This window comes from Athene cunicularia, assembly GCF_003259725.1.
Source record: "Athene cunicularia isolate RWA chromosome 12 unlocalized genomic scaffold, athCun1 chr12_part1, whole genome shotgun sequence".
NCBI lineage: Eukaryota > Metazoa > Chordata > Aves > Strigiformes > Strigidae > Athene > Athene cunicularia.
In genome coordinates, this window is record NW_020799116.1 from 20,056,181 (window position 1) to 20,075,117 (window position 18,937).

The following is an 18,937-nucleotide window of genomic DNA, read 5'->3' on the forward strand; positions in this document are numbered from 1 at the left end:
TTCCCTTTGTGTTGTATTGATGGAATACAGTAATGGGTATTTCTTACTTGCTTCTACAGCAAAGAGTTTCTTCAACCTTTTCATCAGTCATGAGGGGCAGAAACGTGTAAGATGTGACTGGTTGGGCAGATTTTCAGTATATTGTTCTCTTTTTGTCTCCTGCTGAGGTACTGCTTGGCAGCGTAGCTAGAAGAAAGAACATATTCAGGGAAACTGCCACCTTCCCTTTCTTACTACCTTCACATAGGTGGAGACTGCTCTGTGGGTGCTTTGGAACAGTTATCAAGTATTATATAGATAGAACACTACTACCTTATTACTTTTATCTCCTAACCATTTCCTGTAAAGTTGAAGATACAGATTGAAATCTATATTTTATATGGGAAAAATATGAATTATATAAATATAATAATTCCTTATTAAAGGGAAATCTTCTGAAATACAGTATTATGAGAAAGGATATGTTTTTTATTATTGGTCTTTGTGCAAAAAGTTTGCATTTTAAAACTTAAAATGCAGTTTTTCAAGGTTTGAACAACCTTTGATGTGGGTTGTCTTTTCTTTTGTTGGTCAGGCAGGTGTACCTATAGGAAGTGCTCCCACAGTAGCAATTTTAGTTTACATCATAATCTCCAGTAGTTTGTGCATTTCAAGTGACTCCCCACTATGGATATAAGTAAAATGAATTAAACATTTAGGATGGGTTGTTTACAGTAATGACTGCATGTAGGAGGTAACAGTAGTTTCTTAGGGTCTTTGCTAGTGATTTATTGCTGAGCAATTATATTTCCAAGGTCTGAGGCAAAGTGACTTAAATAAAAGTAATATATTCAGAAACATTTTGTGGGATGGATTGATACTAAGGGAGAAGGAGCTTCTTGTCCCAGTGTCATTGAAGCTGTTCTGTACATAGACAGGTTCCATCCCCTAGGGCTCAATCTCCCTTTTCAAGGTAGAATATTGTGATGAATGTGAAGGGTTAGAAATGTCCTTATTCTCCTGTAATGACTTTTACCCACTATTTCATCACTGGATCCTGCAGAACGATGTATGCTACTTGAATAACCTATCAAGACCTTCAGCAGTTGTATTATGGAGTAAGAGACTGGGTTGAGACACAATGCAGTCAGTTGCTTAGAGGTACTAATCTTACTAGGTAATTTAGGGAATTTATCAGTCTGTACACTCTGCCCTGTAGTGTTACCATTTCAAAGCAATCCCAAGTTCTGAAACTGCTCCCATGCCATATGGGTTTTGATTCACTGAATGCTGAAGTAAGGAATGTCTTTATGGATTTTATATGCTTATGACTTTTATGACTTTTCTGATTTTTAAATGCTTATCTGGATCTCTTTCTTTCCTTCTCCTCCTGGAATGGGACATTCTTCTAGTTAACTCTGGGTACTGCTACTTCATCTTTACGATTTATTATTATTCTTCTAAATGCAAATAGTGAAACATAACATAATGTTTTCAGGTAGATAAACACATAAAAAAGATATGTAATGAGCTCATGTGGAAGACTTCAATATGACTCGTTTTAATAGCTACTGAAGTTCATATTGTTGTACTGTGTAGGAACATAAATTTCAAATTTAAGTATCATTTGGATGTTCTCATTATTTCTCTTGGTGTACAAACTCCTTAAATTGCCGGGCTTGAAGGCTTTTAAATTTTTTTTTCAGATTTGATTTTAAAATAGTAGCTCACATTAAATGTAACAGTTTAATTTAAAAACCAGAACAAAACCCAACCTTTGTAACTGTGATAATATTTCAGGAACAATGCATTCAGTCTGTGGAAAGGGAACTATGGTGTTAAAAAATACATTTTACAGAGTACTTTTATAAATAATGTGGCACTGAAAATGTTTTTTGTTTTGATCCCTTCCCTCTACAGGTCAGATACTCCATTGATATACAAAGCTGTGCCAAGCTGGTTTGTAAGAGTGGAGCATATGGTGGAGAAACTCCTAGAGAATAATGCCCAGTGCTACTGGTAATGCCTCCTGCCTATATATTTTTTCTTTGCCCAGGGTTGGATGTGTAGGGGTGTGTGTGCTGGAACTCTACAAAGCTCTGTTTCACTTCTAGTGTGCTAACTTAATGTTGTATTTCCTTATTTCCATTCTGTCTTTCTGAGCCAATGTTACTGGAGTGGGGCTGATCACCAGTTTTGAAGTGTTTTATCTCAGGTTTCACAAATGTGCCTCCAACTGGTAGAGCAATGGGATAGTTTTCCTGGCATAAGCAGGTATAACCTGCTTGATTGCCTATCATCCCAGTGCTTGAACATGTTTGCACACTGCTTTCTTGTGTCAAGAAGGCATTCTTTGCTTGTGTAAAACCCCAGTCAGAAATATATCTTAGGGTGTAAGTAAGGTTGAATACATACCAATAATTTACAGTCAGATACATTGCAGGATCATTAAAAGTATCATCAAATCATGTTACACCATCCTAAGCAATTCAGCATGAGAGAAACTGCAAGGAAAAAATGAACATGCAGAAGCATGGAAGCACACAGTTAAGCCTCCCAGAAGGGTCTGCTAGAAAGAAGAATTTAGGCAGCTAAATCCTGGATATATATTGTTCCAAATTAAACTAATTTTTAGACAACAAATTCTTTTTTCTTTTCATCTAGTTATTACAGATAAGGTAGATTACTTTGTCATAGGTGCATTTGAAGAAAAAGACCAACACCCTCACCCTGACCCACCCTCCCTGCAAAGCATGCACAAAAATCCCAACCTAGCTGGTGTAGCTGAGGTAATAGTTGTAAGTAAGCTCAGTTTCAGAGGTTTAAATAAAAATTTTCTACTGATGGCAAAAATTTAAATATTTATATGTATATACAAATTGTGAAAAATATGTGTGTGAAATTTATTTTAGAAAATAACAAATAAGTTTTAAATTGTTTCAGTACGCTATTAAATTAGCAGGAAGAGGGAAATGTTGGTGATGGTAGCTATTTGGAAAGTCAGTCATGGGTTTATGGTGTGTTAGTAACAAAAGGACCCTATCTCCTCCACCTCCATAACCTTTATTTCCCCTTTTCTCTTAATAACTTGTACCTGGGGAGTTGAGACCAGGTGGTGGAAATGCAGAGGTGAAAGCCTCATTCAGTTGTACTGTGTGCTGTTTCAGTTGTTCTGTATGAGGACTCCAGGAGAGGTGGGATTCCACACTGTGTGCCTCTGCTCAGCAACTGAGATGATGTTAAAGAAGGTGACTCAACTTCCAGTGAGCAAATACAGCTTACGCTGCGTTTTTTCGTGGACAGTAGTTAGTAATTAAATTCTCCATGAGCAGCTTTTGCATAACTGCTTACGTGGTACAAGCACTGTAAATATTGGAATATGTGGAAAAAGTTAGGGATCCATGATACAGACTGTTCAAAAATGCTGCAGTGTTGGCTTGCCAATAAGCACTTGCCCAGTCTGGATATGTAAGAAGACTTTATAGATTAGTAAGTGTTGCTTTCTGTTTTCCATAACAGAACATACTGTGATCCTTCTTTTGGGGGAAAAATAAGCTGGAGAGGGGGTGAAAGTGTTTGTTCTTAGCTTTAATTAGCCATCTCAAGATGCTTTTACTGTTTTGATGACTGACAGTAGACCTGCATACTTAATTTTCACATGAACATAAGAAAAATGTAGTGATCCTATTAAGGAGGTATTTGAATTGTTGAGATAGTTTTGCTTTTCCAGAAGCAAAGCTTCAGGAAGAACTGCTAAGTGACCTCCACTCATCCGGGACACATCAGTAATAATTAGTAAGCTGTTTGAACCCTACCTCATCCACATATTTGGGTTTGAAATGCTGCTTTTTGTAAGTGTTGAGTAGTGGGGATAAAAGTGAAACCAAATGTGAGAGCTGCTGGTGCAAAGGTGGTGTGGGAAGACCAGGCGATTGTATTAATTGGCGACAGTCAACATGGTTGGAATGAAACTGTTTGTCCTTTAGGCAATTCTTGAGTCTCAACATTAATTGTGTAATTGAACATAAAACTGATTCCTCAGGACTTCTCTCAAAACAGTACAGTCTTAGAGGTGTTGAGAATCTTTCTGTAGGGACTATGGCTACAAATAGAGATGTATTATCTCTAAGTTATTAATAAAATAACATTAATACACATTTCCAGAGTGTGATTTCATAATTACTAGTCTGAATACTTGATGGCCTTTGCAAAAAGATGGCTTCTGTTATGTAAAGATGGCTTTAAATCTAACCTTTTAAAAGGAAAAGGTTTTACTTTTAAGGCTTTCTTTCTGTATTCTGCACTGATGTCAGTTTTATTTGGGATGTAACTTCTTAAGATGGAGTTGAGAATGCTAGCCTTCTTCAATATTAATTTATTTAAATTTTGGGAACTCCATCCTTCGCAAAACCTACTTTTTTTGCTTTTGAATAGACTTGATCTCTGAAAGTGTCACAGAAATAACGCCTAGCTTTTTAAAAATATCTTTTTGGACTCTCTGGGGCTTCAGCATGTCCTGAAAATGAGAAAATTGGGGATAAATGTTTTTCAGACTATATTAACCTTTGCAAAATGAGTTTGACTGTGTTGCTTTTTTTTATTCCTATAAATGACTGATAGGTGTATTGTCCCTTAAGAATAGCTGCACTCTTTATAGATACCCTTTTTGATGAAGTGTATTAAACATAGTTGGACAAACTTTGCAACCTGATTGCATTTCTAATTAGTTTTCTAATGAATTAGCCTACTGATAAAACCGTAGTTACTCAAAATTTATTAAAGCCAGCAACTGTATCTTCATTTTTCAAAATGAACTTAACTATAGCTTTCAGAAATTATTACAATCATGCGCCAGCATTTTTGTAAAATCAGAAACCAAAACCCCCCTCTTTTCTTTCTCCCAACCTTACTCTGATTGGAGTGGAAAGTAACTTCTGCTGGATGTTGCTGGAAATGCAGAATTGGAACAGTATTTAAGAGGCTGTGTTTCAGTCTTTACTCCAAGATCCCATACTGAATGTTTACCACACAACCGTGAGAAGAGGATATAAAAAATAAAATAAAATTAAGAAGAACAATATGTTGTATTTCATGTTCAGACAACCTACTACTGTTCCTGAGATAGAGGGGCAAATTCGGCTGCTGCAGAATTTGGGGTTGTCAGACCTTGGTTTCCTGTTCCATTGATGTGAAGAGCCAGATGCAGCACCACAGCTGGGTCCCTGGTGCAGGTGGTCTGGATTTCAGCCTTAATTGTTGTAACTATCATCTTATGATTTGTTGAAAGAGGGTTTCCTGTGTAACCACAGACAAGCAACTAAACCGTGTTACCTTAGGTTGTCTTGCATAATATAGGACTAATTCCTGTCATCACAGAGTTCAGAGTTGGTATAAATTACAAATGTATAAATTACTGTAAAGGGTAAATGAGTGTGATTTAAACATATATTTCTAAACTGTTGTAGCTCACTCTTCTGGCAGTGTATGTAGCATTTTAACACTTGCAGGCTGTTATAAAAGGTTTTGTAGACTGTGTAGTTTGTATTTAAATATCAGCTTTGAACTCTTTTTTTTTTTCTTTTTTTTTTTAAACCTCCCTCACTTAAAGTTCTACTTCAGTAACTCCTGAAAGATTTACTTTAACTGTTGACAAGTTGCTAGTGTTAGAGACTATTGCGCACTTCTGACGTTGTTTGCATAAGATGTACAGCACTAGATATAGTAGAAAAACAAGCATCTGTGGAAGGAAAGCAGTGATGGAAGACAGTAAGGGACTTGAAAGAAGCCAAGCCTTTTGTTCTTGCATTTTCTTGGCACTGAAAAATTAAAGCGTTGTACTAAAGAGCTTGATATGTAGGTCCTTAGTTGAAAGTATCCTTTTTTTGGACTTGCATCATTTAAACTGATAGTTCTTGTTGAAAATACCACACAGAACGCATCTGATAGGCTTTTTTTTTTTCTAGAAGTGAATTTCCTGGTTTACAAAGTGTGAATTTTGCACTCATTTCCTGCTGTTCCTGCATGAGCACTCCAAGACCAAGTGTTTTCACATGTGTCAGTCAGACATCAATATTTGGAGGAGCTTTTGATCTTGGTCTTTCTAATCTTCAACCAGCAGCTGCCTTTGCTGAACAACAAACTGTCTCCCACCTTTTGGAAGGTGTGATTTGATCACAGGTGATGCCGATCTTGTATCATAAACCCTAAGGCTGGTAGGGTGTGCCGATGATGGATTGTAGAGCCTTTCTGCCATAGAATGCTAATGTTTATTTTACTAAACTTAGATTTCTCATCTGCACAAAAATTATGAGTCTGTAGCAGGGGCAACAGACTTTGAAGTCATGACAGAATTGTAGCATAATGAGGAAAATCAATTAAGCCCTTTGTTTTCCTCGTTTTTTTAAATTATGTCCCATAGGATGTATTTCCCACTTTGTTAGCATTAGAAATAAATTTCAGCTCGGTAGTTTTCAAAGCATTTTGAGGGGAGTGAATTTTCCCACTTTTTTTCTTTAATATGACCATGCAAATAACTCTTATTTTTGAGTCATCGATCACACTTTTCTTACTCGGGAGACGTGAATACAAATGAGGTCTCTCTAGTAGCGGTTGTGAGGTGCATAGTAATGTGCAGTCACTAGATGGCAACATTTCCCGAGGAAAAATTCAAACTATTGTCATTGCCTACAGTAGGAGGTGAAAAAAATTGCTGCAGGGTTCGCCTTGTGTTTGTCTAATTTAGAGCAGTGTAAGTCAGAAAATTTTATTACTGTCTGTTTTCAGACATAGTTGAGGATTAGAAGTGAATTTTGAGGCTTGTTCTGGTTGATTTTTGATGGCTTATATTTTGCTGTGGTCTAATTTTGCTGTTTCCTCTCAAAGCCTCTTGAGCAGAGATTGCCAGTTATGTCATGAATACAGCAGGTATCTTTTCCAGTGAATGGTCATCAAAGCTTGTTGTTCGGTATAAGTAACAGCTTCCTAAATAAAGACTCCAAATGTCAGTTCACTAAGCAGTTGTAGTACCGTGCTCTTAGGCAGCTGATAAATCTAGCTGCATATGCAGTATGTTGAATGTCTGCCACTGTTATAGGAATGCAAACATATTTATATATATATAAATTGAAATTAATCCTAAGCAGTAATGCTGTAGAAAAGTACTTTGTGACTATAGATGTTAGAATATTCCAAAGGAGACTATGAGGAAAGAAGAAAAAGTGAAAGCCTTGTTTCGCACTGGCTTCAAAATGCAGGGGTTTTTGCTGTCATTGATCATATTAAGAATTTTAATGGCAACTAGCATGTTGTCTGGGTCGTACAAATAAAATGTATCAGGATTTTTTAATATGAGTGTATCACAAAATTGGAGGTTACGGCTTCACTTAATCTTGACTTGTCAAGCAGCTGTACCCTGCTGACGGCAGGGTTATGATGCAGTCTGCAGCAGCATTGCAGTCTCACGCTAAAGTGTTTGTTGCTATGGGAACCAGAATAAAAGAGTGAAGAAAAACATTGCTATATCAAAATGATTGAAAGCACTATTCATTTAGCAAATGTAAGCTGCGTGTAAGTAGAGAATTCTCTTGCACTGGTGGAGGCAACCTGAGCTTGTGCGGGGTATGTGGTTGTGCTCCATTCTAATAAGCTTTCATGAACTGAGGAGGAGAAAGAGTCTGCTGCAGTGGAAATTCTGCATGCTTTGCAAACAGCTGACCTTTCCTCTCTCTTCCCCTTTCCTCCCTCCTGCCTCCCCCGATGTTTAATTAGGTCCGTGATATAGATTGGTGCTAATTAAAGTGTCAAAAGGGCATGAATAGCTGCTTATTTTATCTCCTTGAATTAAAAACCATTAAAAATCAATTTGAGGGCATGTTGAAGGCGGCTTGTTATTAGAGTAAATTAACATAATGGAATTTAAGACTTTGTCTTCGAAGAGTTGGTTAATGTTTAAAACGAAAAGCAAATTCTACACCTAAAACAACAAAACTAGCTGTTATGCTATGAATTTAAATAAATCCATACATATTTAGTTAAATGACGTAGTATAACTACTTAATTAGCTTCAGTTTTGCTGTTACATCTCAGCTATCTTCTGGAAGAATAACTTTCCCCTTTCCACGCATATAAATGATTCCTGATTTCAGATGTTGTATAAAAAGTTACCAGCTGGCCAAATGGGAGGATACATGTGGGACCATCTTCTCAGGACCCAACATATCAGGTGCTGTGTGTTAATCCAGTATTAGATTTCCTAATTCACACTATTTAAGGTAGTGTTTTGTTTATCAGTTTATAGTCTAAATCTTATGGGACTGTTTGTCAAATAATTGATAAGATGAGAGCTTCCTTCAGTTAGTAATTATGAAGTGGATCTTACCCAATACATAAAACTGCTGTTGTTTTTCAAAGAATGTCGTGAATGAAATTAACTGATGAGAAGAATGATGTAGATTGAGAAAGGATTAATTTTTGTGTAACATCTTAAACAGCTTTTAATGGTCAACTCATGATAAAATACGTGAGACCTGCTGTGGCAGTATTCAGAAGTGATAATCTGTGTTTACAGAAAAGAGGGACAGTACTGGTTTGAGACAGTTCCTGTATCCTGTGACTAGGGCAAGGTGAGCGAACTTGCAGTCATGCAGAGCACATCTGAGTGAGTTTGGAAATGGAATAAACTGAATTCACTATTTGCAATTGTGTTAGGAGTACAAGAGATACTTCAGAATATATGTACAGAAAAGGAACAGATGTCTTAATCCTTTTTTTTTTTTTTTTTTTTTTTTTTTACATTCTGCACATTTTTCTTCTGGAGACAAAGAGTCAAAAAGCAAATACATTAATCTTAATGGATGCTGTTCCTTGGGTATTCACTGGTGATGAGAAATCACTGGCTCAGCAGCCATGGTAACTTACTGTTACAGCCACCCATTCATACTCTGGGATTGAAGATGATCACTAATTTGCTGTTTTCAAATCCATGCCTGCCCTGCTTGTGTGGCTTGTATGCTGAGTAGTATATAGACTTTGAAGGCAAAATAAAACCAGTTTATGTTGTGATAAGCTAATAAATGTTGTTAAAGGACTGGGTTTGGTTTTGCTTGTTGTGGGGCTATTTTGCTTGTCAAATGGACTTTTATTTTAGACACTAGGAAAATGGGTGGCTACCAAGAAAGGATGTGAGAGTTCACTGTGCAGAGAATTTAGCAAAACCCAAACCCCAAATCTGCTTCAAAAATAGGAACAAACAATAAAAAATGACCATACAAATTTGGAGCTAATTAATAATTTTCATAATCTCTAACTTGTTATGATTAAGTCTTGCTATTGGGAGAGTAAGATAGAAATTAATATTCAGACAGGTTGAAACTGATGTACTTTCATTCAAAATCTTTGTAATTTATGGTTTGACAAAGTAATATTTATTTGTGTTGTGAAGTTCAGTTTCCTGAACTTTTCAACTGCTGAAATGTCTGCATCCTGAAGTTTTAGTGCACTATCCTGGGTGCCAAGAAAGTAGAAATAGCCATTATGCCACATTGTTCTACACAAATGAATCAAGAGCTTCATGACCTGCTGAGGCAGCAGTCTCCTTAACCTTGCTAAATGTTGAGAAAGAAGTATGAAATCCTATCTGTGTCACTTCGCAGAGAAATTTGAAGGTCAAAATCAACACAAATTGTAGGCCAGTTGAGAAATACCAAAAGTTTCTAACAGCACAGTTTTAGGTGCTGCAGCAGGATTGTGTTAGGAGAGAAGTTGTTGCTTTCACTTGTAACGCTGTGCAAGTGTTTGATGCTGGAGCTTGACTTTTTCTGAGATCTGCATCTGTTCAGTGCCATTAGCAGTGGGTTGCTCTAAATGGGCTGTAGCACTAACCACCTTGCTTGTCATACCCAACAGCAAATTCAGTTGTCACCAGCATAAAACTGAGATTTGTGCTTTCACGCTGCAGGGAGTTTGTTATAGATACCTCATTAAACATGGAAAGCATGTGTTTTGGCATACGGGGAAGGTCTTTTCCTCATGCATCTTTGTATTGTAAAATAGGAGTATTTATGTGGGTGGCCTTGCTTTTGTTTTTGTCTTCATTCCATTATTCTATAAATATCCATGCTGTGAGGACAGTTTTGGTGGCCAGAGGTCAGTGTTTGGCAAATGGTGCAGCCATTAGCTTTCAGGGGACTGTCAGCTTTTGGGTTTCAGCAAGCGGTGTTTAACACAGCCCCGAATTTCCTGAAAGCAGAGGACCAGCATCAGTAGTGGTTCATGGTTTTATGATAGTCTTATCAAAGTCACACTTCTTTTTTCAATGTACTTGGGAATACATGTGGAAAGACTAGCTGGGAATTGTGAGGAAGACTGTGGGCCGATAGATTAAGCACAGTCTAGTGTAGTCTCATGGTGAGGCCGAGTTACTTCAGTTACTGCAGAGGTGAAAAGGGAGCAGGATTCAGCAGAGGGTGGTATTCCTTATGCCCTCGCTCTCTTTAGTTGTGTAAAGCCAATAATCTTTTTGAAAATGTAAGAAATCACTGCTTTGTGTAGATGGAAGAGTAAAAAATGCTTCCTTCATTTATAATATATATCTGTAGAAGGATATTACCTTTAGTAAATTTTAACTAGAGAAGTATACCAAGAAAATTCCTAAGAGAAGAGGTTTAAAAGGAAATTAAAAAAAAAAAAAGGTATAGAAACACTACCTGGAGTTGGTGTAACATAGTGATCAGGTGTTAGTAACAACATTGTTGCAAATACTCTGTCTTCCCAGCCTAGTGAAATATTTAAATAGAAGCTGCCTCTGGGTTTTTTTCCTTCTTTTTTTTCTTTTATGGTATTTAGGTAGGTCAAAAGTGTCGGACTGAGTTATCTGTAGCTAAATGTAGTGAGACTAAATAAAATAAGTAGGCTCTAGTCTTGAAGAACTGTGTGACTGGCAAGGCTGTCCTTTGCTGCAGATATCTCCTCTAGCTTGTTTCCAGCTGGAGGCTGTATCTGCTGTTTGCTCTCTGGGTAGCATGGATGGGCAGCATCTCTGGTGGTAAGAACCAGTTGTTTTAAGTAATACTTTCTTTGAGTGATGGACTCAAAATGGGTTTGAGATACAGGCTCTTTTTATTTTATTTGATGGCTCTGACAGTGTTATTTCTGTACTGTACCTCTAGAGCCATAAATCATTGTTGTAAATGTGGTTCATAGTAGATGAAGTGGTTTGTGTTTTATGTTCCACTAAAAACTGGCAGCAGGGTCAGACAATTTTACCAGAAGAGGTAAATTACATACTTTCATAGCTCAGAGAGAGAGAGAGATCACACCACATACATTTTTGTGGTTAATGTCTACTTTGGGGATAAAATTAATTTTTCATGCATGTTTTGAGGAGTCAGAGATGAAACTCAGTATTTTAATGTAATTGGGGGATTGTTTCAGCCTCTAGCTATGCTAAACAGGACTAATAATTTCAGCTAATCAGTGTCTAACAACTTCTGAAAAATGGAAACTAGCTTAGGACTGATGTAAAGAGAAGTTTTCCACATTAGTGGAATGTTAGGTAAATGCTAATGATCTTTGTACAGTTTCCATTTGTGTTTGGAGAGAGGGTCTCTTAAGGTCACCACAAAAAGTTAATAATAATGTGTCCCACTCTAAAACAAACTGTGAAAGCCTGTATACATTTCTAAATTTCAAAGCAGGGATAGAGATGTCATGTAAAATACTGGTCACTGAGTTTAAATTTTTTTGGTGTTACATTTTTGTTTAAGAAATGTTACAGGAGATAACTTTGCAGCTGAAAGTGAATATAGAAATAACCAGTGGAGTTGTGGAACTGCAGGGTGATATTTAGGGAGTCTTTTAACAGTGGTTTTTATCCACCTGAGACAGCATTAGTGTAAAAAAGTCTTCAGATCTCCACATGGCATCATCATGGATGAAACTGTTAAAAGACAGTAGCTTTCATTTTCATCAGTAGACTTTTGAAGGATGCTCACACTTGTTTCATAAATCTGCTGCTGGGCCAAGTTCTACCTTAGTGCGTCATGTGAATCCAGTCTTCTAATTTTTCCATTAAAGGATTCTTTCATCTTTGTAACTCTTGGGGCTGATCTGTGATTAAAAATTATTCTTAAAAAATATTTGATAGAGGACCAAGATCATCAAAAAGAAAAGGTAGAAGAGACTGTATATTTTTTGTAGTTTGGCTGCTTCTTTCTTTAGAAACACTGAGTCTCTAAATCCACCTCATACTTTGGGAAGGGCCCTTCTAGTTACACTGGAAAAGCAAACCCAGAAAAACTTGCCATGTTTTGCTCAATAACTCAATTGTAGAGTTCTTTGGGTTATTGTTAGCTGTTCACTCACAGCTTCTGTGCATCTGTGATACTGTCTTAAGGTTGTTATTCTTCCTGTGAGTTTAATCTGAGTTTCATAATTTTTAAATGTACCTTTAGGCATGAAGGGGTTTATATTGTTGACCTTAAAACCTGTTGCTTTTCCTCATCTGCTATATAATTATTGTATAAATAGTTGAATTATTTGTTTGCATCATAAGAGAAAACAATTGGTTCCTAACCAAGGCATCAAGGCCCATTTATCCAGGAAACCTGCTAGGCATCAGATTCTGATGTTAACCTTTTTGCTCCACAACACTTCCATATGATGAAAATTTGTCTTTAACATCACAGAGCCTATTAGTGCACAAAAGGAGTTTTTAGCAGGAATTGATACGATTATTTGTTTGGGGGTGGTGTGGGGTGGTGGTGGTTGTTTTTTAACTGGAGAAGTGAAGATGATCAGTAGTGTGAAGAGGCTTTTTTTTTTTGGTAGGAAATACCAACCTGGGATTTCTTTATTCTCAAAGTCTAAAAGTAATGTGCAGATACCTGCATTCTCATGCAAAATGTAAGGTGCCTTTTGATGCTATTACTCTAGATTTTTGAAACTTTGTGATTTCATTCAGCATCCAAATCAGTAACTGCTATTTCTGTACATAAAGCACAGCACAGTACTATTGTTACACACCCACTATCCTGAGGATATTTGGACATTGTTTCATTCTTAATGTATCTATTGTATGCTGCACACATTTTTTACTGAGTTATCTGAGAGTAAACTAAACATGGTATTTTTCACTTTAATAGCTTACTTGAAGATCAAAGAAAGGCAGAAGGAATGGTGTTACTTCTTTGATCTATAGGCCTTACAGTGGCCAGTGCAGCAATACAAATGTGCTCTAAGTCATGCTGTGTGCTGAAGTTAGCTTGCTTTGTGGATGAAATCAAATATAAACATTCTTATTAGCTTTCTTTTAAGTGGAATGTAGCGATTAAGAGAATACTTTTCTTATTTTTGGAACAGGGTTCCAGATTTTGTGAGGGAGAAGCGTTTTGGGAACTGGCTTAAAGATGCACGAGATTGGGCTATATCTAGAAACCGGTACTGGGGAACACCTATCCCTTTGTGGGTCAGTGATGATTTTGAAGAGGTGAGTAAGTAAACAAAGGCTTCCAGTTGACAGCAGAGCCTGTATGTATATGTTGCTTGTTTATTTGATAGACTGTTGTATCTTTGCCTGCTGTGGTCTTAAGTTCCATTAATATGTCTTAACAGTATATGTATATCTATAATAGGTGATAGATCCATGCATATGTATGCTTGCATTTGTTTGGCGTACATATTTGTTTTGCTTTTGCTTGAAAACTGCAAGCAATTTTTCTTTTTTTTTATATTAGAATTAATCTTATCTTTCCTGGAAGAATTTTCAGTGGTGGTAAAGCTAATGGAAATAATGAATGCAGTGAGAAAAACTGAGTAAAAAAAAAAAAATATCTCTTCCTTGCCCAGTCTTTTCAGTCTGTTTTTGAAATTCTGATGCTCGGTTACTTCAAGCCAAATGAATTGCCGAAGGCGTAAAAGCAAGTCCACCATAGTAGAACAGTGAAAATATATATTTGTAGTGCTACAAATGTGAATGTAACTGACTGTAAAAATGTGAATCTAGTGGAGTGATGGAAGTGTATAATGAGAATGCTAGAAATGAGGGTTTTTTTAAGTTGTAAGGTACCCTGCAGTTGGTAGCATAAAGCTAACTGCACAAGTGAATGCTTACACAGTTTTGATGACTGCTGTTTGTTAAGTGTCAGAACACCAAGTTTTTAAATGGCTTGTGAAGATAATTTTTTTTTTTCTGTGTGGGTTAGTTCCATTAGACATGTATGATAAGTTTTTCTCATGCTGGAAACAGGAAATGCTAATCAATATCAGGATGTCTATGGAAGGTGAATACTGATGACAGCATCCCAAGCCTTTGTTTTTTATCTCCCTTGATTTGAAAAAGATTTTACTTTTCGTTTTAGATGTGAAAGATCTCAAATAGGAAAACGCATGCCAGAAAATTATTATTTTATTGTCTATAATTGCACTATTGCTTAGATGTGCACCATAAAGCATTTTTTAATTTCCTCTTGATTGGAAATTTTGCTGATAGGCAGGGAGCTACTGGGGAAGGGAGGGAGTTACTCCTTGCAATTACGATTTAAGTATCTAAGAAAGCTTTGGTATTTGAATTCTATTTCTGCTACGAGCGTGTTTGTAAACTACCGGCAAGCCAAATGCTTCTGTCTCATAGAACAGTGAATTTTTAACATCTATTCAAAATTTTTAGGTATAACCTTTCAGTCTTCAGACTAAACTTTGTGCTAAAGTATTTCAAGACTTCATTTTACAGCTGAAAAAGATTGTGTAAAGGTTACAGTATTCCCACTCCTTGCCTCTAATAATATTTCATTTTGTGTCCAGTCTTTCCATGTCTGTATTCCTCTGTGTACAGTTTTTTCGCTTTTTCAGGTTTGATATGTTTGTTTTTAATAATAATACGGTATCTAGCTTGGAAGATTGACCTTTCCTTTGAAATTAGCTGCAAATATTCCTCAGGGCTTGGTGTTCTGAATAATGATAGAAATACCGACAGATCTATTATTTTTTCCATAGATGTTATACATTTCCGTTTACTCTAGAGTCTGAATGTCATGGTTCAGCGGTAGAGTATGGCTTCTGGACCATGCTAAATTTCAAGCTAGATTTTTTTTTTTTTTAATACTCACTCTATATGCATGTGGGATATAGCTTAAAAACTAAATACCATTGGAACTGATGTGGAACTTAAGGCCTAAGTGACACCTGCTCTCATATAGAAATAACAGGCACTCAGAATTTCCTGCCTTCGGTTTTACTGCAGCCCAGTGCCATGTGAGATTGCAGAGCCTCCTCTTCATGTCTTGTTCTCAGAAGAACACTTTGTTGCATGCAATTATGCTGTGCATATTAAATCCTGGAGAAGTAATAACAGTTCCTTATTTAATATACAGTAAGGTGAATTAATTGGTATTAAAGTGAATTTTATTACAAATCAATATCTGGTTTCCCACAGTTTTCTTTTAGCTTTTCTTTTAGCTTTATTTTAGCATAATTATCAGGTAGAGACACACAATGGAAGTTAAATTCTGAAGCTTGTGTTTATTACCACATTTTTGCAGACAGTTGATCATTTTAAGCTTTCAAATCTCAATGATTTCCTCAGTGGAGGAACACATCTCATTTGGATTAGATAATAAAATTCCTTAATATAGCACCCAAGTTGATAAAGCGGACATAGGCTAATTTTATAGGACTTGCATACAAATGGTAGTATTAAGTATTCAATGATGTTACAGAAATTCTGATTGTTTCATTGTCTGTCACTCACGTAAACTGTTAACCCTCTGGTAGTTTTGGTGCTCTTGGTCTTGCATAACAGATTTGGAACAAGAGGGCTCTGGTTGGGCTCTCCTGAAGGGTGAGGGAACTTCTTGAGGTCTGTTTCTGGTCTGCTTTGAGGTTGCATTAAGAGTGCCACTTCTAGCCGACCTTAGTAGTCATGTCTTTTACTGATTATTATTCAGAAAATGCTTTCTAAAGATCCCAGAATGTCTTGCTGATACTGATGCACTACATGTATGTATTTCTTCCTGTGAACACTCTTTATTCTTTGATTATATGTGCTTAACAGCTGAAATGACAAACCAATACAAGCAAACATTTGTATTTAATAGGGACTGCAGAACTATGTCACAGGACATTGAGGTCCATGAATACTGCTGCATGGCTTTTTTTATTTACATGGATAATCCTGGATATAATGCTAATGTTCATTTTGTTAAAAGTATTTAACCTTGACCTCTGTTTTCACATTAGGTCTCAGTGATGCTGAAACAGGCTGGAACTGGGAGCTGTTCAACCCTATTTATTTCCGTTTTTGCTGTTTGGTATTAAATGTTGATATAGCTGGGTTTGTAGTTGACATTCCTCCTCCATTTAATTTTTCAGCCACAAGTGACTAATAGGGGAAGGGGACAGCTACTAGACATTGCTGTTGAAGAAATGGTATCCAAAGCAGTAGCTTTAATTAGAAAGCATAAGCCAGTTTATTTCTTGCAGAAACAAGTGGGTGTGGCTTAATGAGAGATTGGATTTGATTAGCATCCACTTGCTGTATTGTTCTCTCGCCTTCAAGTATCTAATGAGCTACCCTTGGGAGAGAGTTCCTCCATCCTCCTGACTTGGACAGAGGCAGTCTTATTCACTATGGTGATATCTGCATTCCTCTGGTGGTGGCTGGATTTTTCATGTGGATTTGGGGTTATTTCTTCTATGAATATGTTCTGCTGAGTGCAGTTCTGCAGATGCATCCAATATTTTCAATTTTACTTAAGTATTGAAATGCTTGCTTCAGAAAGCAACAGCTAATGGGCAGCTCTCAAACCAGAGCATGGTGAAAGCATGTTCAAATATTACAGTTAGTAAAGATGAAGTAATTGGTGTATCCAAGGGCATTTTTTACCCATGCTGCTATTAAAACCTTTTTTTCTGCCAGCGGTGCTGAACTAAGCGCCTGCTGCTTGCTCACTTGAGCTTGTATGATTGCTTATGGGGTCACATGGTGAATGAAGAACAGATCTGGCTTAGAAATAATTTGTTGACGAAGGTGTATTTTTAACTGGGATCGATCCCCTGGTGTGGTTTGCTATGCAAACTGCAGACTATTATTTGAATATCATAGTCATTGTAATGCTTCACTTGCTATAGAAAAATAAGACAAATAGAAAAATAATGAAAAAAATTACATTTCAAAAGTACAATAAAATATGGTGATTAGTAATGCAGATCACTAGTTGAATCAGACTAGGAAAATCATGGCTTAAAAAACAAATCAGACTGAGTTTCTATCTTCTCTGTAATTCATGACAGTTTTTTGGAATTAAATACACCAAAACCTTTTTGTTAGTCACAATTTCTGTGTGTATACATATGCATAGATTTAAGGCTAACTATGGGAAGTGGGCAGTGCTCTGATTTACTGTATCCTAAGAGCAGCTTAGAAAGTTATCTCATGTGAAAAACATCTAGCCTACTTATACTGTCTTTATGTTGGTACATTTAACTCCTTCCCTGTCAGATCTGTCAAAAACCAGTTTTTTACCCATGACAATTCTAAATTGGACTGATAGCACGTGGGACTGGATCTCCAAAATCCAGGTCTGTGCTGCAGCTTGTGGCTCGTGAATCCTGCCAGATGAGAGAGGGCCACAGGGCTCTGTGAGGGTTAAACTTGATTAAAATGTAAAGCAAAGAAAGCTTTACTTTTCTCCTTCTCTCCTACACACAGGTTTTCAGAATCATTTGTTGCATCAACATTTCAGGACGTTGATGCAAGCCTGTTGCCAAAGCTTTCTGCCTTTTTCTTGGTGTGTTGATGCAGTAAAACCAAGACAAGTCTGTACCTTTCTTAACAACCCCTTTGTTAGCCGTGACACTTCTTTTCACTTTAAATAAGGTGCTACTGATATAAAGAGTTTAGTGTACCTGGGATGGAACACTTACACACACTTATGAGCAATGTGGCTGCTTACCTTAGCTTCAGAAGAGGCACCTGGGATCTGAAACTCCTACCCATATAAAAGTTAGGATCATTGACTTTTCAGGTGATTGTGTTGTGGGTGGTTTGAATGAAAACCAGTCAACAAAACACAACATTTTTTGATACCTGACAACATACTTGTTCTTTGAAGTCTCCAATAATCCTGTATTAAATCAGGGCAGTTGTCTCTAACATCATTAGCTGCTTTGTTAGATTGGCAAAGGGAACATTGTACAAAATTTTTGTTGGCTTTTCAACTATACCAGCTGCTTTATAAGATACTGACAAACCTACAAGTCTCCTTTCTAATGTTAAAACAAATTTCTACTCTGTGCAAATTAACTGACTAAATTTCTTGAATGTCTCTTACAGGTAGTTTGTATTGGTTCAGTGGCAGAACTGGAAGAGCTGGCTGGAGTGAAAGTCACTGATCTCCATCGAGAAAGGTTTGCCACAGAGACTATTAACTAGTTACTAAAAATAGCCAAGCAGACATAAAAAATACTGGTTTTCTTTGCCCAAACCCTGGAAAACAGATTTAGAGAAAATGGAAAAGTAGTAAGAGGACATGCAATTAACACATATAAATTTTCCTTTCTTCTGTCTTGGACACTGTTAATACGGAAAGAAAATCTCTAAAATAGCTTTAGATTACAAAAATTGTCAAAGGAAATGCTGACCTTTTTGGAGGATCATTAAAATTAAAACCAAAACTCCTGTCATACCTAATGTGCAAGCATAACGTTGACTTTTTGTGCTAATTCTTGGTTTTGTTTAGAATTTGTCAATCTTTTTCTTTCCCATAGTATTGATGACTTAACTATCCCTTCACGCTGTGGCAAGGGCTTACTGCACCGGGTCCCTGAAGTTTTTGATTGCTGGTTTGAGAGTGGAAGTATGCCTTATGCACAAGTCCATTATCCATTTGAAAACAAAAAAGAACTTGAAGATGCTTTCCCTGCTGACTTCATTGCTGAAGGCATTGACCAAACCCGAGGATGGTAA

General features: G+C 36.7%; 1 protein-coding gene across 1 annotated transcript in view; it reads left to right on the forward strand.

Annotated features, from left to right (window-relative positions):
• Positions 1 to 18,937, forward strand: part of IARS (isoleucyl-tRNA synthetase) — a 107,992-nt gene that overhangs the window by 38,289 nt on the left and 50,766 nt on the right. The window contains exons 14-17 of the mRNA XM_026857429.1: positions 1,900 to 1,998; positions 13,336 to 13,462; positions 18,305 to 18,378; positions 18,739 to 18,933. Coding sequence (XP_026713230.1) covers positions 1,900 to 1,998; positions 13,336 to 13,462; positions 18,305 to 18,378; positions 18,739 to 18,933 — 495 coding nt within the window. The remainder of the gene's footprint in view (positions 1 to 1,899; positions 1,999 to 13,335; positions 13,463 to 18,304; positions 18,379 to 18,738; positions 18,934 to 18,937) is intronic.